At 31.1% G+C, this 23,993-nt stretch overlaps 3 protein-coding genes across 3 annotated transcripts; 1 reads left to right on the top strand and 2 right to left on the bottom strand.

The window, feature by feature from the left end:
- LOC106447945 (leucine-rich repeat extensin-like protein 4) lies at positions 1-1,701 on the bottom strand. Its single transcript, XM_013889890.3, has one exon. It carries the CDS (start codon positions 1,384-1,386, stop codon positions 232-234), a length of 1,155 nt encoding a protein of 384 aa, XP_013745344.3. The 5' UTR covers positions 1,387-1,701; the 3' UTR covers positions 1-231.
- A 13,613-nt stretch (positions 1,702-15,314) lies between these two features.
- Positions 15,315-16,398, top strand: LOC106449232 (AP-4 complex subunit sigma-like). Its single transcript, XM_013891023.2, has 4 exons — positions 15,315-15,574; positions 15,765-15,851; positions 15,950-16,018; positions 16,103-16,398. Exons 1-4 carry the CDS (start codon positions 15,434-15,436, stop codon positions 16,235-16,237), a joined length of 432 nt encoding a protein of 143 aa, XP_013746477.1. The 5' UTR covers positions 15,315-15,433; the 3' UTR covers positions 16,238-16,398.
- A 368-nt stretch (positions 16,399-16,766) lies between these two features.
- Positions 16,767-19,995, bottom strand: LOC106445381 (inositol oxygenase 2). Its single transcript, XM_013886924.3, has 11 exons — positions 19,778-19,995; positions 19,255-19,393; positions 19,062-19,146; positions 18,729-18,933; positions 18,186-18,245; positions 17,908-17,960; positions 17,642-17,764; positions 17,473-17,542; positions 17,300-17,378; positions 17,134-17,215; positions 16,767-17,005 (listed from the first exon to the last, which is right to left on the bottom strand). Exons 1-11 carry the CDS (start codon positions 19,806-19,808, stop codon positions 16,979-16,981), a joined length of 954 nt encoding a protein of 317 aa, XP_013742378.1. The 5' UTR covers positions 19,809-19,995; the 3' UTR covers positions 16,767-16,978.
- Between the last annotated feature and the right edge of the window lie 3,998 nt (positions 19,996-23,993).

The raw sequence follows: 23,993 nt of genomic DNA on the forward strand, positions 1-23,993 counted from the left end.
TAATGGAAAATTCTATTTTTATTCATAACATAGAGGTTTCTTATATAGGAGATTACACCGTCATAGATAAATGAAAAGATTACAAATCATAATCTCTTGGTTATGAGTCATCCACTATCTGGTTCGTAACAATAAAACTATTTTTGGCATTTTCTATCATAATAAAGTCAACAAAGCATTACAAATCTTGCAACAAAGATACTCAAAAAGAACTGGACACTTTATATATTTTCACGGAGATGAAGTCACCTTCAATCCCAAGATCGCAGCGCACGTTAACGGCTGCGCCGGAATCCTAAGGCAACTCAAAGCGCCGCCTGCAATCACCGAACAATCGGGCCGCGGCCGCTGATAACCTACGCCGGGAATACAATTTCCGGTGAAATCAAACCCAGAGCTGACTCTCGAGCACTCAGAGCTAAACCCGGAGAAGAAGTTGAAAGCAACGGTGAGATTTATCAGATTCCTCAAAGAACAAACCAAATCAGGAAGATCCCCGGATAATTTATTATGTGCGAAGCTCAAAACTTCGATCTCCGACAAGCAAGAGATCGTGTCGGGGACATGACCCATCAACGAATTGAAACTAACATCAAACACTTCAATTTCGCTAAACATCCCGACCGATTCCGGTATACAACCGGTTAACTGGTTATTCAAGAACAGAACCTCCTTCAATCTCGAACCGGATATACCGAAACTCGTCGGTATTTCGCCGGATAATTTGTTATTCGCCAAATTAATCACCGATGCGGATGAGTATCCGAGATTCCGGGGGATTTCTCCGGTGAATTGGTTGTTGTTGAGGAGAATCGCGTCTAACTGTTTGTTGAACAGATTCTCAGGAACCGAACCGGTGAAACTGTTGAACCGGAGATCGAGGTAGATGAGGTTAGGGATGTAGATTGTGGCTTGAGGGAAAGAGCCTGAGAATCTGTTGTTGCTGAGATCGAGTTCTTGAAGAGACTCCAAGGCTCTGAAAGAAACTGGGATTGGGCCTGAGAATCTGTTGCTGTTGAGATGGAGGATGGTTAAGTCTGAGAGAAGAGAGAGGTCTTTGACGATGTTGCCTTTGAGATTTGCTTTGTTTAGATCGACGGCGATTACAGAAGAACCGGAACAGAAGATTCCTTTGTAAGAACAGACATCTTCACCAACCCATGTCTTAAGAACACCAGATGGATCTTCTGTAATCGCGGATTTCCAGGATTGAAGAGCACTGTAAGCTGCATTTGTCTGTTGCTTTCCGCCACCGCCGCCGCCGCCGACCCAAGCTCCACCGTCGCCGATTCCGACTCCAATGCCGTAGTCTCCAAGGCATGTACCAAGAAACAGAAACACAGTCAGCAGCTTAAAGTTGTTGCCTTTCTTCTTCTTCCTCACCATTTCTTTCTTGTCCCCTCTTTGAAACTCAACAGACAAGAAGAAGCTTGATTAAAAGTTGGTTGCTGTCTTATGTGTTTCTTGGGGAATGTTGAAGCTTGGAAAGAGAATGAAGTTTTGAAATGATTTTGTTGAGGTTTATTACAGTGAGTAGTGCGGTTGAAGCATTCATTAATGATGAGTGAGTACGGCTTATATGGGGGCAGAGGTTTTATGGAGTTTTGCATCTGAGTGTTACAGTTTTATTTTCAACTTTTCGTCCAAGGCCTCGTGCTCTAATTCATAACTATAAGTTGTTATTTTTAGAATACTTAATTCTTAATTTATTAATACAATAAATATATACTGTTATACTCAAAACATAAAATAAATTTAAATACAACACTAATTTTTTTTAAAAAAAAATAATACAGAAAAAGATTTAATATCTAATTTCAACATTTATTTAAAATAAAAATAATAATCGTAGAAACTAATATAATAAATTTAATAAAAAGCATAAAATTTATATAATATATTTGGTTTATATAACATAATTAAAGTTCTATAGTATATTAAAACATAAAATCTTGTTAAAAGAATAAAACATAAAATTAAAAAGCAGTAGCCACCTAAAACAGTCTGAATAATGTTCCTAACAAATAAGAAAATATTATTATTTTGGTAACCGTGTGTACATTTTTGTTATGTTTCCGTAAATGGTGACTTAAGTATAGATGATCCGTTGACAAAAAAAAAGTATAGATGATCCACATGGACAAATATACCATTTTTATTTCATCTTCCCATTCAAAGCCGACGTACTTGTGACAAAAAGAACATATCATTGTGGTTTGTAATAACGTTGAAGTTGTTATAAAAAGAACTGGAATTTATTTGTATCGCAGGAATTTAAATAAGGGCAAAATTTTATACCCGTAGAAAGAAATAACACTGATACAGAGAGAGAATAGAATAGAAGTGTTTTTAGGTGTGCTTTATAAACGAACGCAAATGTTCGTATATATAGAAGAAAATTTACTGTGTAAATAGTGCAGCGGGACCCACATCTTTAATTATTTCAAACATTACGGTGGCCGCTTTTGTTTACTTTCGTAACACTCCCCCTTGGGGGCCGGTGTCACTATCCGCTCTTGCTTAACGTCTTTGTTGCCTCGTTAAAAACCTTTCCAGGAAAACCCAATGGGAAAAACCATAGTAAGGTAAAAAGAGTACAACTACGTAAGCTCCCCCTCGAATGAACAGTCATAGATCCTTCTGATGGCGCATCCCAATGTTATGGATGTGTTTTCTGAATACCGAGGTAGGGAGTGATTTTGTGAAGAGGTCGGCTGCATTGTCGCATGATCGAACATATCTTATTTCAATCTCTTTATTCTTCTCGAGCTCTTGAGTGTATGAGAAGAACTTCGGAGGTATATGTTTGGTTCTATCGCTTTTGATATATCCTTCCTTCGTTTGAGCAACACATGCCGCGTTATCTTCATATAGAATAGTTGGCTCCGCATTTTCGTCAATCCCACTGCTTGAACAGATGTGTCGGCTTATTGATCTTAGCCATACACATTCTCTACTTGCTTCATGGAGTGCAATGATCTCGGCGTGATTTGAAGAAGTAGCAACAAGTGTCTGCTTCTGAGAACGCCAAGATATGGCGGTGCCTCCAATTGTAAAAACATATCCTGTCTGGGATCGAGCTTTGTGTGGATCTGACAAATAACCTGCATCTGCAAAACCAATCATTTGACCTTTTGAACTTTTAGGATAAAACAAGCCTAAATCAGTTGTTCCTTGAAGGTAACGAAAGACATGTTTAATTCCATTCCAATGTCTTCGTGTAGGAGACGAACTGAATCTCGCTAAAAGATTAACAGCAAAGGATATGTCAGGTCGAGTACAATTTGCAAGATACATAAGAGCTCCAATTGCACTTAAGTATGGAGTTTCAGGACCAAGTATTTCTTCATTTTCCTCAGATGGTCGAAACGGATCATTTTCAACATTAAGTGATCTAACGACCATCGGGGTGCTAAGAGGAGTTGCTTTATCCATGTTAAAGCGTTTCAATACTCGTTTGGTATATGTAGACTGGTGTACAAATATACCCTTTTGAGAATGCTCAATTTGTAATCCTAGACAATATTTTGTCTGCCCGAGATCTTTCATCTCAAATTCTCCTTTCAGATAGTTTGATGCCTTTTGGATTTCGTTTTGAGTTCCAATAATATTAAGATCATCAACGTACACCGCGATTATCACAAATCCGGATGTTGTTTTCTTTATGAAAACACAAGGGCATATAGGATCATTCGTGTATCCTTCTTTTGTTAAGTGTTCGCTGAGACGATTATACCACATTCGTCCAGATTGTTTTAACCCATATAATGATCTTTGCAATTTTATTGCACATAACTCTTTAGGTTGGAACTTAACATTTCTGGCATTTTAAATCCATCTGGGATTCTCATATAGATATCAGTATCTAATGATCCATATAAATATGCCGTAACGACATCCATGAGACGCATTTCTAAATTTTCATTGGCCGCTAGGCTCATCAGGAATCTAAATGTGATTGCGTCCATAACAGGAGAATAAGTTTCCTCATAATCAATTCCTGGCCTTTGAGAGAAACCTTGGGCTACGAGACGAGCTTTGTATCTTGTAATCTCGTTTTTCTCATTTCTTTTTCGGACAAACACCCATTTGTACCCAACTGGTTTTACATCTTTGGGTGTGAGCACAATAGGTCCGAATACATTTCGTTTGTTAAGCGAATCTAATTCGACTTGAATTGCATCTTTCCATTTTATCCAGTCATGTCTCTTTTGACATTCATATACAGACTTTGGTTCTGGATCTTCGTTTTCTTCATTTATTTCCTTTGCTAAAAGGTATGAGAAAACGTCATCAATATCATCCATCTCATTTCGTTTCCATATCTTTCCATTATGGATGTAATTGATAGAAATCTCGTGATTTCCATCAGATTCATGATGCTCTATATTGTCGTTCGATTCACAATTCGCTTCTTCCAAAATATTTTCCGCTATTTTGGGAGTATCATGCTTTTCACATTCCTTACGTTTTCTAGGAAGTTTATCCTTTGAACCAATAGGTCTACCGCGCTTTAAACGTGTTCCTGATTCACGTGTATCAACTGCCGTTCCACCATTTTGTGGTATTTCAATACGAGCAGGAGTATTTGCAGCGGGTATATGTGATTTAGTTACCATTTTGGTATCAGCAAATGCATCTGGTAGCTGATTTGCTATATTTTGTAAATGCATGATACGTCGAACTTCTAGTTCTGACTGTTTCGTAGGAGGATCAAGGTGTAATAACGATGGTACACTCCATTTGATCTCTTTTCCTACTTGTTTATTGTCTCCCCCTAGAGTTGGGAATTCTTTCTCATTGAAATGACAATCGGCAAATCGTGCCGTAAACACATCACCAGTTTGTGGTTCTAGGTATCTTATTATTGATGGAGAATCATAGCCAATATATATTCCCAACCGTCTTTGCGGTCCCATCTTTGTACGTTGTGGTGGTGCTATTGGAATATAAACCGCACAACCAAAGATTTTTAGATGAGAGATATTTGGTTCTTTTCCAAATGCTAACTGTAATGGGGAATATCTATGGTATGCACTTGGTCTTATCCGAATTAGTGCTTCTGCATGCAAAATAGCATGTCCCCATACAGAGGTTGGGAGTTTTGATCTCATGATCAATGGCCTTGCAATTAGTTGCAGCCGTTTAATTAATGATTCTGCCAAACCATTTTGTGTATGAACATGAGCAACAGAATGCTCTACTTCAATCCCTGATACCATACAATAATCATTAAAAGCTTGGGATGTGAATTCACCAGCGTTATCTAATCTAACTCTTTTAATTGGATAATCTGAGAACTGTGCTCTTAATTTGATTATCTGAGTTAGAAATCTCGCAAATGCCATATTTCGAGATGATAACAAACAAACATGTGACCATCTACTCGATGCATCGATTAATACCATAAAGTAGTAGAATGGTCCACACGGTGGATGTATTGGTCCACAAATATCACCTTGGATTCTTTCCAAAAACTTTGGTGATTCTTTGTCAACTTTGGTTGGTGATGGTCTTATGATTAATTTCCCAAGAGCACACGCATCACATGTCATTTTATTACTTTGGTATATATCTTGGGTTTTTATTGAATGACCATGTGAGCTTTCAATGATTTTTCGCATCATTGTAGTGCCTGGATGACCAAGGCGATCATGCCATAATGTAACATCTTCTGGATTTCTTTTTATCACAAGATGTGATTCTATAGCATCAATATAAGTGTGATGCAATCCAGAAGGAAGTTCTGGAAATTTTTCCAGTACAAGGCCTTTGCCTGATTTTTCAGAAGTTATATACAAATACTTCTTTCCATTCTCAGTTGCAGACTGAGTGTTATACCCTTGACGGTATATATCTTTGAAACTCAACAAATTTCTCTTAGAATTTGGAGAATATAAGGCATTATCTATGGAAAACTTTGTTCCATTAGGCAACATAAAGTTCGCCTTGCCAATTCCTTCGATCAGGTCTGTAGGACCTGATATTGTGTTTATAGTCATTTTTACTGACTTTAAAGTAGAGAAATATCTCTTATCCTTCAGTATAGTGTGCGTTGTGCCACTATCTGGTATGCAAACTTCTCTACCAATTTGTTTAGTTGTTGTTCCATTTGCTTTCTTATCCATTTCTGTAACACACAGTTAATATTAATAAAGAAAAAAAACTTTCATAAGTAAACATATTATTCATCAATAACAAGTACACAATAATTATACATTAGATATTTTGAAATACAACATTATTTTGAAAGTGAAATACATAATATTTTATGGCATCACTAGGCATTATTAAGCTTGATCAGTACAAGCACTTCAAATATTTTGATGAGTGGCCTCGTCGAAATCTCCCATAAAGTCAGAGGATTCGAGGTATGTCGATGTTGTACCCACAAGGTGTTCATTGAGATTTACTTCCTTTGCCTTGCCTTTAATAGATTCTTGGTACAATTGGCATAGATGCCGAGGAGTTCGACATACTTGAGACCAGTGTCCCTTCGATCCACATCTGTAACAGACGTTCTCATTTTTATGAGTAGGGTTTTCTTGGGTTTCTTTCCCTTTTACCCGATCAGATCGATTCCATGTGTTGGATCCCCTTCCTCTTGGGTTGTTACTCCTTTCATGGTTGCGGTTAAATCGATAACCACGACCACGACCAAAACCACGATTGTGACCACGGCCACGACCACGCCCACGATAGGAATAATTTCCTTTTTCCGGATTTTTTATATCCGTTGCATTTACCTCAGGAAATGCTTTGGTTCCCGTGGGTCGGGCATTGTGGTTTTTAATGAGGAGTTCATTATTTCTCTCCGCTATCATAAGCGCCACAACGAGTTCAGAGAACCTCGTATACCCACAATTTCTATATTGTTCTTGTAGAACATAATGATTTTTGTGGAACGTCTGGTAAGTTTTCTCGAGCATTTCTGCTTCCGAGACAGGCTTACCGCAATAATCTAATTGCGCCGCTATTCTCAATATAGCGGAATTGTACGTTTCCACTTTTTCAAAATCTTGAAATCGTAGATTTTTCCACTCATCAAGCGCATGGGGGAGAGTAATTTTTCTTTGGTTATCAAACCTCTCCTTCAGAGCTTTCCAAAGATCTAAGGGATCTTTGGTTCTCGCATAATCATGCGTAAGATTTTCATCTAGATGCCTTCTCAGAAATATTACGGCCTTAGCCTTTTCATGAGAGGTTGATATATTGCCATCTTTTATTGTTCCGAGTATTTCCTCGGAATCTAGATGAAGCTCCATGTTTGTAACCCATGCCGTGTAGTTTGTCCCAGTTACTTCCAATGCCGGAAACTGAAGTTTCTCGATTTTTGCCATTTGTATTTCTAAAGAACATAAATAAAAATTATTAGAATATTATTCATATTAAAAGGAACCGTTTACATTAATCATGCAAGCAATTACAAGGAGAAGCGATGTAAAGAAAAGTAAACCGATATTCATCCTAAATTCTCTTGGAGTAAATTCTCCAACGGATAAACCATAAATAGAAACACAAATAAAAATGGCACATAAAAACAAAAGTGCGCGAATCATCTTTCTTGAAATAAAAAATCGGAGGAGAGCGATTTGAAATTTTTGAGAGAAGATGAAATATTTTGGATGATGAAATGGAGTGAAAATGAGTTGTATTTATAGATGAAAAACACTGTTCATAACCGTTGGAGAAAGGGGAAATTTTGAAAAAATTTCTTTGTGACCGTTGGGGTTAAATCGAGTGTACCAAAAATTAGTCTGAAAATATCGTATTAAACGGTCAACCAAATCTATAAAATTTCATAAAAGTAAAAAAAATTATGACAATAAAATATTTATGTTATGACAACAAATCATGCGACGGCTCAGCCGATCAATGCAGAGTAATAAATAAATTATACGGCGGCTCGGCCGACCAATTAATAATAAACAGAATATAAGGCGGCTCAGCCGACCAATTAATAATAAACAGGATATAAGGCGGCTCGGCCGACCATTAAATTAATTAAATTACTAATAAATAATATAGGCGGTATTCCGGCCATTATAACATGATATAAATAATAGTAGAGGCGGTATACCGACCATTATAACAGGGTATAAATGATACAAATAAATTTTACTGAATCGCAGAGTGATCGTGCTGATAACGTGTTATAAAAAGAACTGGAATTTATTTGTATCGCAGGAATTTAAATAAGGGCAAAATTTTATACCCGTAGAAAGAAATAACACTGATACAGAGAGAGAATAGAATAGAAGTGTTTTTAGGTGTGCTTTATAAACGAACGCAAATGTTCGTATATATAGAAGAAAATTTACTGTGCAAATAGTGCAGCGGGACCCACATCTTTAATTATTTCAAACATTACGGTGGCCGCTTTTGTTTACTTTCGTAACAGAAGTAACATATTTTTGAGTTAAAAATAATGTCATGTATTTTAAGAGCATCAATGCTAGAATTACTAATCCCTATGAGTTTTCAAAATAAAGATACAAGTTTATTAATATTTCATTAGTAGGTTTCTTGAAACTTTGAAAATTTCAAAAATAATAATATAGATATTGGTGAAAAACTTTCTTAAAATTAATTATTATTAATGTTCTAAGGTTTTGTGATTTATTAGAGCAGTTCTTAGATGAATTCTTACCATTTAAGACAAAAGAAAAAATAATTAATATTGGTGAGAGAGTATATAATTTTTTTTACTGTGGAGGTTGTCTGGTTGCACTTCTTTTTCCTGACTGTAAAGTAAACAGTATCATAATGCACTTCCTTTAAGCTAAACAAATGTAGTATCATATACAGGCTTCAACTTTGCATAACAAAACACCGATATAAAATGTATGAATATGTTTTCAACAAGATGTAATAAAGAAACCAATAGCAGGTTAAGTAAAGTAATTTTAGTAAATCTATATATCATAGATTAACCAAACTCAGAGTAACCATCAACAGTCAAAACTCTTCATTTCAAAGGTTGCAGAAAAATAGTTCTGGATCCCATATATTTTCAGTATTTTGAATCGATAACTAAACAGATTGTAAGATACAATACCTCTTTCTCCTTTCCAGTTTTCATAAATGGCTGATTAGAAGCCCAATAAGCTCCTCCAGAAATCATATTTTTATTGGCTAGAAATAAAACCGAATCATTTACCTTGTTTTGCGGATCTTTCTCAAGTTCGATTAATAAAAAGTGGTCATTTCAATCTCAGACACATGTTCAAAACCAAACCGGAACCCACCTAGCCGTTAGATTCCAGTAACCACACGACAAATAAGCTTGTTCCATCAGCCAATGCAAAGATTGTGTTTATCAAATGAAGCTTGTACCTTATTTTTTAATGCCTTCTTCGGCTCTCTCGTTCTCCCATCCGCCACTACCCCAAGGATCATTATCTCCATTCTCATTTTCCAGTATCAAAATTTGGACATGTTCCAGTTGTTGGTGACCTCCAGATACTTGAAGCTAAATATATTGTGCTCTGAACCACACATTGTATATTTCTACCATTCTCGTTTGCCTCCTGCTTCGATACAGTTTCGTAACAGTGTGTTAGAAGACATGAAATAGGAATTTTATACTATAAAGGACTATATAAATAGCAAATCATTAAAAAAATTACAAAACGATAAGAAAATGCAAATGATTTACTGCAGCCTACTCAGAGGTTCGACCTGCACTTGAAACATAGACATGACTGTCTTTAACATCACACCTCCACAATCATAACTTACAGTGATTTAAGAGTGAAGAGGAAGAAGAAAGATAATGGATGAACGTACCATTGTTCGTCCCTGAAGGAGGCTCTTAGACGATCAATGGCTGATTAAACTATCCAGTTGGCAAAAATTGAAATGACAGACACAGGCAGAAGCCACACACGTCAGTTACGTCAGTAACATTATAAGTAATCTTATCCCCATTTGGTAACAATAGCTATGACATAATTTTATCCGCAAATCTCGTGCAAAAGTGCACATTCTTGCCAGCAGCTGTTTCAATCATGCGCTATGGCATCAATGAGGACACGAAACAAACAATTCAACTATGTTAGTGATGAATAATGTATACTGTTTGAAATAAATTCTGAGAGGTATACGGTTAGGAAATCAAAAGCATGATGAATGAGACATCGACACATACCTCTTCATCAATCATCAGCATCTCAAGCCCCATATATAAGGATGCCTCCTTTTCAAATTATTGCCAGCTTCCTAGAAATGGATTCGCCTAAACAACATCTTGGAATCTACGGGTCCTGGTGAAACCTGAGCAAAGAAAAATGGAAAAAGAGTTTGTGCGGTGGTGTTAGGAATGAATTTAAGGAACTGGGCAAGAGATTGTTGGGTTGAGGTATATATATGGTGATGTGTTTCAACTGAGTGAGTAATGATGGTTTCTTGAAGAGGCATAGATATTTTTGATTGAGAGGAGGGATGTGGAGAGGTACAAAGAATCTTCACTTGATGAGTTATAATGGAGCATTGAAGTGCCATTGTTGTAGTCGTAGGAGTTACACCAGTGAAGTTGGGTAGACGAACAGATTTGGAGTCGCTGGAGACGTCTGAGGCGAGTAGGCTAAAGAAAAGGAAGCTATAAGTTATACAATGGGCTGACTATTTTGATGGGTTTGGATGGTTCGAGACCCATCATCTAAACATTCGCGATGACGTGGCAGTTTGATTGGTGGGAAATATTTTGTCCTATGTGGCACTCCTAAGAAACCTCAAAATTAGTTGTTTTTATATAGTAGTGATTTTATATACATATATAATATTCAGGCAATTTAATTTTTGAATAATTTAATTATTTTTATAATATTACATATTTATGGAATCATTGCAATTTGGTGATGATCTTCATTAGAGATAAATCATTACAACTATGATAAACCATTGCAACTATTGGCAACAATAGACTTTAGTGATGAATCATTGTAACTTTTAGTTTTAATCCTTGAAACTATTGGTAATGATAGACTTTAATATGAACCATTGCAATTTTTAATGCAAACCATTATAACTCTTAGTTAACCATTGCTTGGTTTTTAACCATTGTAAAAACAATATCTAAAGATATATCTTTTCATTAATTTTTTTTATACATTTAAATAGTCCAAATAAATATCTAAATAAATATCTTTTCATCTATTTCTTTTTTTATCTTGAAAAATGATCTATGAATGTGTATTTTTCTTATTTGTTCAACTTTTATATATTATCATTTTATATACTATATTTCTTAAGAAATCTAGAAAATAGCATCTACTACTTAATCAACCAACTTTCACAAATTAATTTTTATGAAATATAATTTATATTACCGAAATAACACAACTCTACGTTTTAGAATATAACTTATCTTTTTTTCATTTATAAAGATTCATTGCAAACTATAACTATGTTTTTTTCCAAATCTAAGCATTCTAACTACACATGTAATATTTTTTTTACTGTACATGCATTTTTATATGGTTTCAAAAAATTATGAATATAAAAATCTCTTAAACTTTATAGATTTAGTAAATGAGTAGACATATATCTTATTTGGTCTTAATATATATGTAATTTTGTTACAACCAATATCATCAATAAATGTAGTTTTCTAATATCATCAATAAAGGAATATAGGTCTAAATAAGATAATTTTGTTACACATGTATTTTAAAAAAAAATTATATAAAATATGGCATATTTTTCTACAAAATGAGTTCCCGTGTGAATTCGCACGGGTTCCTTACCTAGTTAAGATAATATAAATTGAGATATTTTAATAACTAAAATAGAATATTATGTCGTGATTAAAAAGTTTTTTTATCAACCAATGCTTAAATTCTAAAATAAAATTAACAGCGCCAATTCTAAAACAAAACTAACCGAGGTATATATATGTCTGAGTTAATTGTTTCATTTTCTTGGTAATTGGTTCATAGTCGCTGCTATCAACTTTTTGTTTTGTTTTTGGTGTTAGATATCTCAAATTATTCTTCAACTTTACTGCATATATCTTCTTAAATGTCACGAAAAATAGGTATTCAGACAATCAAATTCATAAATGTTTTTAATCTCAAATATATTTTACGGTTCTCTTTCTCTCATATAAATATAATTTATTAACTGCTTTCAACACCATTTGTACTCAAAGAGCTAATTTAAATCAATGTGAGTTTTTATAACAAACTAAACTGATTTTTATATGTTTGTAATTAGTCAATGATAAGTGCGTTACCATTTTTATGTATACTCTCTTTCTGAAAAGCTAAAGTTATCTTATACATGTAATTTTTAAGTTCAAATGACTGAAATTTAGTTTTATTTGTTAACAAAAATAATACTGTGCGTATGTAAAGGTAAATACTTATTTATAATAATAAAGTAGAGAAGAGTCTCTCCTCATGCAGCCAAATCATCCATACCCTATTATATTTGTTGATACGTGTAATCATTCAGAAACAACTTGAAATACTTTTTCGGTAAGTGATTTCTATTGGGCTGATAGTTATAATCACAGATGGAATGGACTTTTAAAATATTTTGCCTTCTCGGCCCATTTCGTATCAGGGTTTCACTCATCTTCCTAAATCAAGTTTCTGAGAAAAATCAGTGTGTCGTTTAGGATATCACCTCCTTCGACTTTCGGTAACTGAGCGAAGTCAGTGTGTCGTTTAGGATATTATAAATCAACGGAAAACATATTAAAATTACAATAATTACTTTAAAAGAGTAAAATACTATCTTTAAAATTATAATACAGTTTAGTTAGAATAATTATACAATTTTGAAGCTTCTATTATAATTTACTTTCCCCAAATCTAAATTTGAATATATTAAATCTCAAATTACCGTCTTCATTTTATTTAACAAATTTGAGACTAAAATCTAAAGTTATACAAACATAATAAAACTAAAAATGGTATTTCTCATAAAATATTTTTTATCTCATAAAATATTTTTTATCTACTATTATATATTTAATTTTCAAAAATCTATATGGAAATTGATTATAATTTTAAAAAATCAAACATAACTTAAAAATTTAATTATAATAAATAATGTGCACAAATTTAATTAAATTGTATAAAACTTAAAATATATAAATTATATAAGCAATTATAATTTATTGAATAAAATTTTATAAACAAAAAATCTCAAAAATAAAATTTTAAAGGTGGATGAAAATATAGTCAATATTATTAAAAGATATATAAGCACAGTTTGGACCTAACATTGGTCTATTGTGTGATATTAACAAATTTGAATCCTTATATTAAGTATACATCTCAGTATGTTGTCCAACAACTTAATTATCCATCTAATTCAACTACTATTGAAATATTTCTAAAATCAAATAGCTAAAAAAAAATTTTACAGAAAAATCTGAGATTGCATTCTAATTAAATCTTACTATATCTTCACAAAATAAAATATACAGACTAAAAAATATCTAAATAATTAAATAATTTCGTAATTATTATTAAATAATTATTTATTCTACATTAATATTAATTTAATTTCAACTTATACACACAATACAAAATCTATACTATTATATATATATATATAATAATAATACTATTAATTATTAAATTAAATAATAAATTCAATTAAATTATTTAATTTATTAATTATTTTATAAGTTTAAAAAGTAAATTGAATTATTTATAAACACAAAATAAAATAAATTCATAAACTTTAAAATATAATTTAATTCACAGAAAATATTATAAAAGTAAAATTAATTTAATGATAACTAATTATAATTTATAAATTAAACTTTTTTAAAAAACAGTTGGATGTTAAAAATTATAGAAATATGTAAAATCACTTGATAAAAATAAAATATTGAAATTAACTATCTTTATATCATTTTATTGTATAGTGGAACGAGTTACCGTTAACTTTTTATGATTATAGAACTTTACGGGTTGTTTCATCAATCATATAACATATTAGTCAAATACAAAAAAAATTTAGAAGACATTAACTCATTTATATTAAAAATTTGATAAAAACAAAGTTTCCCAAGTGAAAGACATGTTAAAATTAGTCTATTTGAATTTGGATTTGTTAAAAATAAACTAAATCAAATTCGATGCACATCAAATAACCAAATTACTGTATTTAGAATCTTTGATTATTTTATGGTTATATTTGTATAAAAATCTATTTTGACTATAGAATACTAAAAATATAAAAAATTATAACTTCGATACACATCAAATAAAAAAAATTATTGTATTTTGAATCTTTGATTATAATATAGTTATATTTATATAAGATAAAATATCATTAATTAGACAAATACTTATTAAATTTACAATTATTATTTTATTAAAAATATATTTTAAATAGATTATAATATTCCGTATAGTATGGGTTAGTTATTAAAATGATTATAAATACGTTTTTCTGCAATTTTTATTAAAATTACTCTTCACAGATCTAAAAATATAAATATATTGACATCTAAAATTAATGATTTGATTTATTTCACAAATTTAAGACCAAATATTAATTTATACACATGTAAAACAACTAAAAATGACATTCCTCTTACACTATTTTAATCTAGTTTTTTAATATTTAAATTAAGAAAATATATATAAAGAATAGTGATTATACTTTTTAAAAATTCAAAACTTAACTTTAAAAACTAATTAAAATAAAAAACAAATTAAATACAATTATATAAACTAAAAATACATAAATTCTGACATAATAAATTGGGTAATTCTCTCAAAAAACTCATTTTCAAGTTTTTATCACCAAAAGAGTCCACAAAGAGGAAAATGACAAAAAAAAATTCATTAAAGATGCAAAAGACCATTTTATCTCTTAATTTATAGATATATAAAAATAATAAAAAATCAAATTATTTGTTTTCAAATTTGAACTTTTTATAATTTTTTGTTTTTTTTATATTTTTCAAAATTTCTTTTTTGAATCTAAAAAGCTTTTTAAACTATTTAAAAAAAAATCATTTGAAATTTTTTTATTTTAAAATTTTTAAACTCATCCCTTAACTCTAAACTCTAAGTCTAGATTAGTTAACATTAGCGATATAAATGTATATTTACCATTTTAATGAAAAAAGTTTCGGTCATTTTTTTCTTTCGGAGCTTTTTTAATAAAAATAAACTATCTTAATGAAAATTCTCAAATAATTTTGAACAAAAATAATCCTGCATTTTGAGATCGTGGGTTTTATTATTAGTGGGCTACGCTCAGCTTTAGCTAAGCATGCTTGTATGTGGGCCGATGCATAAACTGTTTTCGAATTTTGTCCTCCATTTTTTAGTTTACTACTTTACTCTGCTAATTTTATTTCTCCTACCTAAAAAACAATAAAAGTGCTGACTTGTGTATCCCAATCCCCCAAGAAGAAGTAGAAATCGAAAGATCTGAAAAACGCACAAGGGCTTGGAAGATGGCAATAAGGTTCATAATAATGGTGAACAAGCAAGGCCAGACTCGTCTCGCTCAGCACTACGAATGGCTCACTCTCGAGCAACGCCGAGCTCTCGAAGGCGAGATCGTTCGTAAATGCCTCGCTCGCAACGACCAGCAGGTTAACCGCCCCCTACGGCCCTACCCGCCTCTTTCTCTTCCAGTTTCGATCGTTATTTTGATTCTATTCTCGTCTCCATAAATCACCAATTGGAATCAAACTAATTTTGGTTTGAGATGTTTCATGCTTGTTAGACATATCTTCTAGATCATCCTAACATATGTTGTTGCTTTGGTTATGTAATAAACAGTGTTCATTTGTGGAGCATCGTAACTACAAGATCGTCTACAGACGTTACGCATCTCTGTTTTTCATGGTTGGTGTTGATGACGATGAAGTAAGTTATTACCTTACCTACCTCTCTCTTTGTTTTGCCACCTGCAAAAAAAAAAAAACATCAAATGCAAATGAGTTTGTTTGCTTGTCTTGTCCTAGAACGAGCTGGCCATTCTAGAGTTCATACATCTTTTGGTTGAGACTATGGACAAGCATTTTGGAAATGTGGTAAGTTTAGTAGTGAATCAACTTTGTCTGGTTTTGTGTCTCCTCTTTGTGATCTTGTTGTATGTGGACATTTCATGCATACAGTGTGAGCTTGACATAATGTTCCATCTGGAGAAAGCTCATTTGATGCTCGAGGAAATGGTCATGAATGGTTGCATTGTCGAGACTAGCAAGGCCAACATACTTTCACCTATACAACTCATGGACAAAGCCCATTGAAAAGTGTTTGCTTCCATTTCATTACACTCTTGTATTTGTACTTCACTCTTTTGTCCAATTCGAATTGAGAAAATAATAAACCTGTTTTTGTTTCTTTCATGCTTTCAATGGTACTTGTGTAGTGCATAATGGATATAAAAGAATGTGTCAGTTCTCACTTATGTTCCCTTTCTTTTTCTTATCATAAATAATTTATTTTAATCAAAAACAGTCTTCTAATCCTCTCAAACTTTCTAAATTTGTATATATGTTAAACCAAAAGCATAACAAAGTTTTACACAACAATTAGACATATCAAACCAATTGTCAATGGATTGTGTTGTCTTGCAGTGATATTGTGAAGTGACAGAGGGATAACCCTTAGCTTTCAGTGGAAACTTTAAACAATATGCCTTACCAATTCACATGGTCCAAAAATTTGTGAATAAAACCGGCTATTATTTACTTTCAACTATAATTAAAAGATGTTTGAATATGGAGGAGTATATTAGTATCTTATTGTAGTCTGCAACTGTACGTATTTTTGTGGTTGATGGCGAAATATCATTTGAATTTTATTTTTTGATAAAAAGCTATTGCATACAACATGATTCTTAAAATGATCGACAGGAAAAACAAGAATGAACATCATAACTTTTTATTAGATAAGATTAATCTTTCGATTTATACAACAGAAACTCATCCATCTTCGATCTCATCCTCCAAGTAAAATGTAATAAGTGCTCTCCCAGTTTTTATTGTTCACCATTTTAGTTTTGCCGGAAAATACTGCAAATACAAAAAAAAACATATATATAGACATTATATTCATAGTAAAACTGAGAGGAATAAGTAAATTGCATAATATATATATTTACACTAATACACATTCTACTGATATATATTGTGTTTTTTACCTTGTTGATAAGTGAAATGTAGTAAGGCTTCACTTGTTCGACGTCTACCTGAACTTTGCTCTTACTGTATAGGTCATACTTACTGCAGTTTTATTTTAATAGTTAGAATAACAAAAACAGACTATAGATTCGTGATATAACATCAAAAATATTTAAATATTCCTACTTGAAAACAAGGAGCCACTTGAGATCTTCCCTGTCTTCTTCGCTCATCAAGTGTGTGTAGGTCCCCGCCTTGTGCAATGCTGCGTGATTATTTGAATGTTAGAAAAAAGCAGCTGATATCTATACTTGATTTACTGAGTGGAGACCATATAAGATTGACATTTAAATACGTACGATAAAAGGAATGGTATCGAATAATGAAGAGACCAGCGTGAGGAAGAGTTGTGCCATTCTCCTTAGCCACCTATTTTAAATTATCAAATCAATCAAATTGTAAGTTTTTGGAATTTTTAATCAGGTTCACTTATAGCAAATAAGAAGAATATAAAAATAATGTAGTTACCAAATACATGTAGTCGTCGTGACCCCATGACATAAGAACATTGTCCAATCCACATCCTTCACTGTAAACTCCATTTTTGGTGTTGTATTTTGGGTTGCTATTATCAGGATTTTCTTTGAAATACTGCAATATAATAGTGGAAATATGTTAAATAAGACTGCAACTTATTCTTCGTGTACGTTAGAATTTAGAAACAAACTTTTCGAACTTTTCTTTCACAAAATCCGAAATAAACTATAAATAGACAATGTAATTTTATTCTGTACCTTGTGGTGGATATTGGCCGAGTCAAAGGCGCATCCAACTGGAAATGTATCGCCTGTAACCCAGTGGAAGTTTTAAAATGATGTACAAATTTGTTGCTATTTTACAAAATGAATTGAAAATAATTCTAGACTAGCCTATAGCCCAATAAAATGGCAGAATAGGATCAAGTTAATCGTATATCCAACTCATCATTCAAGTAATGACATTAACATTGTTATCAAAAAAAAAAATAGCCCAATAAAAGTTTGTAATATGATAATTCATGTTTAAGACATACCAACGACAGCCCACTGGGGAAGACCACCGAATTCTGGCAAAAGCAGAACCTTTCCAAGATCTGTATAAAAACCGTAGTAATTCAAAATCCAATACTGACCCAAGATAATAAAAGTTATCTTGTGCATGTAATCTAAGCCAGAGTATATTAAAAAAGTTATTTTTCCTGTAAACGTTTAAATGTTTATGCTCAATATGAATACAACCAAAACAAATTAGACTTTCAGCTTATATCATAACACGTTTTATTCCAAAATAGACTTACAGCTTATATCATAACACGTTTTATTCCATAAAGAAGGCAACAGACACAAACAAAAAATCGTCGAAATTGTTGACCTTTTTCATATTCAACATTTATTACGTGGGTAAGGTGAAAGTTTATCTAATTCATATTACTAGTATCATTGGGTAGTTGCAGTTCGAATCATCAATTTTGTGAATAACTATTATATTATACATGTAAAGGTAGATTTTCAAAAATGTGCATATAAATAATTATGATAAATTATATCATTATGATAAAGCAGAACAAGACATGTACCATGGATTAGAGCAGTGAGATGGAGCCAGTCTTCTTTAGGATAATCCGTCCTAATGGCTTCAGCGGTTTGGAGAAGGTGTTGAATTTGAGGCTCGTCCAGATCGGGATCACTGTCATCGACCACGTTGTTCAATAGTTCACAACATTCCCATATACTCATATCCATTTTGTTCAGTTTTCCATACTCTTTTCTCATTTCTTTCACCTGTCCAATATTTCCAAAAATTACAAGTTTAGCTAATACTAAATACTTAAATATAATAATAAAAAAAAAATACTTAAATATAATAATCCTTGTGATGTTGTAAAAAAATAAGATTTTTTTTGGCTTACAAAGTCATAAGTCTGGTGAATGTGTTGCATCCTGTAGAATTCCTCAACACCTTTCTGTCTCTCGCTTGCACCATTCTCATAATCCCTAGATAGAGAAAAAAGAGTGTAACTGATTTTGAGGAAATGCAACATTTATGTCCATTTTATATCACATTAATTATGATATCTCAGAAAATAAAGATAACAAACAAACCTAAATGAGTGCCCCAAGAAATTGATATCAGGAGCATCAAATCCATCAGCTTCTTTGGATTTTGAAACCACTAAACCTCCATCCCACAATACTTCATCATCCCTCTCATCTTTCATTTTCTTTTCCTCGATTCTTGAATCTATAATAATCACCACAAAATTAAAAATAAAAAAAAACGTGTCTTCTATTTTTGTGTGTAACTGATCTTAATCTACCCTGCAACAATTTGATTATATATCTATTATATCTAGAACTCTCAAAAGATATCCAATATTGTGAAAAAAAACTTATTAAACAACTAATTTATGATCTTGGCAAAAATCTGAGACGCAATATGTTATTGTCACTATAATTTTGGCATGAACGGATAACTAAAAATACAGAACGTTGAAAACACGAGTTTTTTTGTATGTTTATGTATCTTACCATCATTGTTCAAAACTAATAAGCTAGCCATAGGACATAGATAATGATTTTTTTAACTAGTCTCTACTATTTCAGAAGAAAAAAAATGAAGCGTTACCGGAGGTGAAATGTTCAACAAGAACAGTCATGATGCTAGGAATTTGATACGCAATTAAAGAAAAAAAAAAAGAGATAACGAGGTATTGTGAAAATTGTGATGAAGATGGAAGAGAAGAAGAAGGTATTTATATTGATCCAATCAAAAAGTCCTTCCTGCAGATTTGGAGACAGTTCAAGTCCTTAGATCACAAACTTAACTTCGTTGTGTCCTCAAACTGAAATTAATGTTCAAAAGAGATGTCATACTTCTCCGAATCTTTGTTTCACCTAAATCACGCGCTCAAATCAGCACGTGTACCTCATATAACAATGAGAATAACAATTTAAAGCAAAGTTCGTGTTCGACACGCTCGGAAGTGTGAGTTTCTTCTCTTGAACTATCTTATTTACTATTTTGTTAAACTTATCTCTTGACGCGGATTCTTCTATTTATCATTTACTATTTCCGTTATTACTTGAAAATATATATTTTCAAAATGATATCGGTCATTAATTTCAAAAAAAATACGAGCTTGTACATAGTTATATTGAACTTTTACTTAGTTAAAGATAAATCTAGATAAATTGGATTGATTTGTTCTCGTTTAATTTATTTTATATTACCCTTATATAGAATGGTTAACATATGGGGGTGATGAACTTTTTTTTAACGTATGGTGGTGATGAACTAACACAAGGTGATGACGAAAAAACGGCTTATTCGTGCACGCACTATGAAGTCAGAGAAAATACATACCCAAACAATTTTAACGTGCCAAAACATTCCTAAACTAAATAGGAATTTGAATTGCATACTTAAACTCATAATAAATAGCTAAAACATTTCTCATAACTAACACGTGTCAGTCCATTTTTAAATATATTGATTTATTTTTATAAATAATTATCTTTAAGTTTTTATCATTTTCTTTGTTTGTAAAGTGCCACAAATAATTAAAATCATCAAATTGACCTTATTTATAATTTCAAAACTGGAAATAAATTATAATATATGGTGATATATAAAATAGAAATATTTTTTATCAAATAAAATAGATTTAATAATATAAATATATTATTTTTATTATTATTTCATATTGAAATATTTGATACAAAAAAATTAAATAAATAGAAAACAACATAAAAACAGTATCATAATTTAAAGCTTGATTTAATCTCACTAGTTCTTAAAGTTTATAAAATATTTTTTATATTTTCTTAGGTTATTTTAGTTGCAAATCTTATTATGTGCATGCGTGATATATATAATATAAATAAAATTAAAAATTTGTAATTTTTGTTTGTAGTTATCAAAACCAATGTTAATCACACTACGCATAATGTGTGCGTTTGACCCTAACCTAGCGCCGAATCAATTATTTGGTAATTATATGAGAATTAATCGGGAAATAGTTTTGTAAATTTTTGTGTATTATTAATATTACATACTAGTTTTGTAGCAAAATAAAAATAATGTAATATGATCTAATGATTTTGTGCGATATTTGTTTTCTTGAGATGCTGCGTTCGAAACTATTTTTGGTTAACTAGCCATTCTTTTCTTTTTATTAAGTAAGGGTAATATTATTAAAGATCTCTACTGTAAAATCAAATTTCTAAAGAGTATTTTTAGTTATGTTGATTAAAATTTGAATGACTATATTTGTAAAGAGAATTTTATATAAATATAAATTGAGTGATATTTCTTGTAAATATTACATATGAGTAAGATTATGTATAATTAATTTTCATGTTTTAATAAGGTAAATAACATACTTTGATAACTAAATTAATTAATATATTGTATATGATAACTATCTAAATTTCTGATAAATAATTAAATTTAATTAAAATCTGGTAAAAAAAATAAAATTGTACTTTTCAAATTAAAATTATAAATACGATAAATTTGATTATTTAAGTTATTTAAGGTATATTAACAAAAAATAGAATTATATGGACTAAACTACAAAAAAAAAATTAAAAATAGTCCAAATCATCACATAACCGGCTATAGGCATGTTTTAGCTATTTATTATGAGTTTAGATATGCAATTCAAATTCTTATTTAGTTTAAAAAATGTTTTGGCACGTTAATATTGTTTGGGTATGTATTTTCTCTGGTTTCATAGTGCGGATATGAATAAACCGTTTTCCCGGGTGATGTGATGACTAACACACTTCATTCTACCAAAAGATACCATACAAGATAATCTTAAAAATGAAGAAATGTTAAAGGAAAGAGAACATTCTAATAATAAAAATATCTAAGCAAAATCTACAAAATTTAAGAGTCCTGAATTGGGAAATAATGAAATAAATTAGTCCTTAGAAGCAAAATAAAATAAAAATAAAAATCGAGAGTCAAGAACAGCTGTGTTATTCTGTTTTGTGATAATTTAGGAATATTAAAGATATATTAACAAGTTGGAGGAGAAAAACAAGTCAGAATGACGTGTATGATTATCTCCATTTGCTGCGTTTTGACCAACCTTTGAGTCAGCATCTACTCAGATTTCATATTCTCGGCGGAAAATTAAGAGTTTACCACTTTCAAACTACCACTTTTTATTTTTACCATCACTAAATAGACATTTTCAAAAATATTTTCTTCATGAAATGGCAAAAGACTCTTATGTTCATATTTTTTATATATATAATAAATAAATATTTAAATAAATAAATATTTTAAAAAATAAAAAAATAATTTTTTTACTAAATTATACTATTTCGAAATTCAAATCATAAATCCTAAAACTCAACTTTAAACTCTAAACCATCAATCCTAAACATTTTTTTTTGAAATACAAACCCTAAACCCTAAACCATCAATCCTAACCATATTTTTTTTTGAAATAAACCTTAAACCCTGAAACATCAACTCTAAATCCTAAACCCCGAAACATCAACTCTAAACCATAAACCCTAAACCCTCAACTCTAAACCCTAAAACATCAATTCTAAACCCTAAACCCTAAACTTCAACTCTAAACCCTAAACCATCAACACTAAACCCTAAACTATCAACACTAAACCCTAAAAAGTAACTAAACCCTAAACCCTAAAAAATTAACCCTAAACCCTAAAACATCAACTCTAAACCCTAGACCCTAAATCTTCAACTCTAAACCCTAAACCCTAAACCCTAAACTCTAAACCCTAAAACCCTAGAGTTGATGTTTTAGGGTTTAGATTTGAAGATTTTGGGTTTAGGGTTTACGTTTATGGTTTAGAGTTGATGTTTTAGGGTTTAGATTTGAAGGTTTAGGATTTTAGGGTTTAGGTTCGAATATCAAAAAAATATAAGGTTTAGGATTTAGGGTTTACATTTAGGGTTTATAGTTGATGTTTTAGGGTTTTGATTTGAAGGTTTAGGGTTTAGGGTTTAGAGTTGATGTTTCGGGGTTTAGGGTTTAGAGTTGATGTTTCATGGTTTACGGTTTAGAGTTGATGATTTAGGGTTTAAAGTTGATGTTTTAAGTTTAGATTTAGGGTTTAGGGTTTAAGTTTAGGGTTTAGAGTTGATGTTTTAGGGTTTAGATCTGAAGTTTTAGGGTTTAGAGTTGATGTTTCGGGGTTTAGAGCTTAGAATTGATGTTTCATGGTTTAGGGTTTAAAGTTGATGTTTTAAGTTTAGATTAGTTAACCTTATTTTTTTTTTGTCAAAAGTAATCAAAAGGTTATAAATGTCTTTTATTCTTCGTTAAAGATGAAGATAAAAGTGATTAGTGTAAATATAAAAAGTGGTATTTTGAAAATGGTATTTTTTGGCAATTTTCCATTTTTTTTTTGTGTTTTTCTATGATTACTCTTTCTATTTTAAACCTGATTTTGTTTTTATATTATTCGATTAAAATGATCTAGACTTGAACTTAAAGCATACCACTAAAACTTCCAATTTAGGTAGTTTGTAGTAGTTAAAACGTAATCATCTGGTTGACATTGGTGATAATATATTTATTCTTATATAATATATAAAAATAGAATTGATTTTGGAATCTTTAACATATTACAAATGTTAAAACTTAGTTTAAAAAACTATATTACAAATGTTCCCAAAAATATGTAAAATTAAGTGTTATTTAGTTTAGATGCTGGTTCAAAAATGATGCTAAAATATGAATTTATACGATTCAGCACATTTTAAAAGAGTAAACTGTAACATATTACGATTTTTTAACTGACATACGAACCAATTTCCTTAGAAAGAACACACACACCAAAAACAGTGTTTT

The sequence above is a fragment of the Brassica napus genome, chromosome C9 (assembly GCF_020379485.1).
Source record: "Brassica napus cultivar Da-Ae chromosome C9, Da-Ae, whole genome shotgun sequence".
NCBI lineage: Eukaryota > Viridiplantae > Streptophyta > Magnoliopsida > Brassicales > Brassicaceae > Brassica > Brassica napus.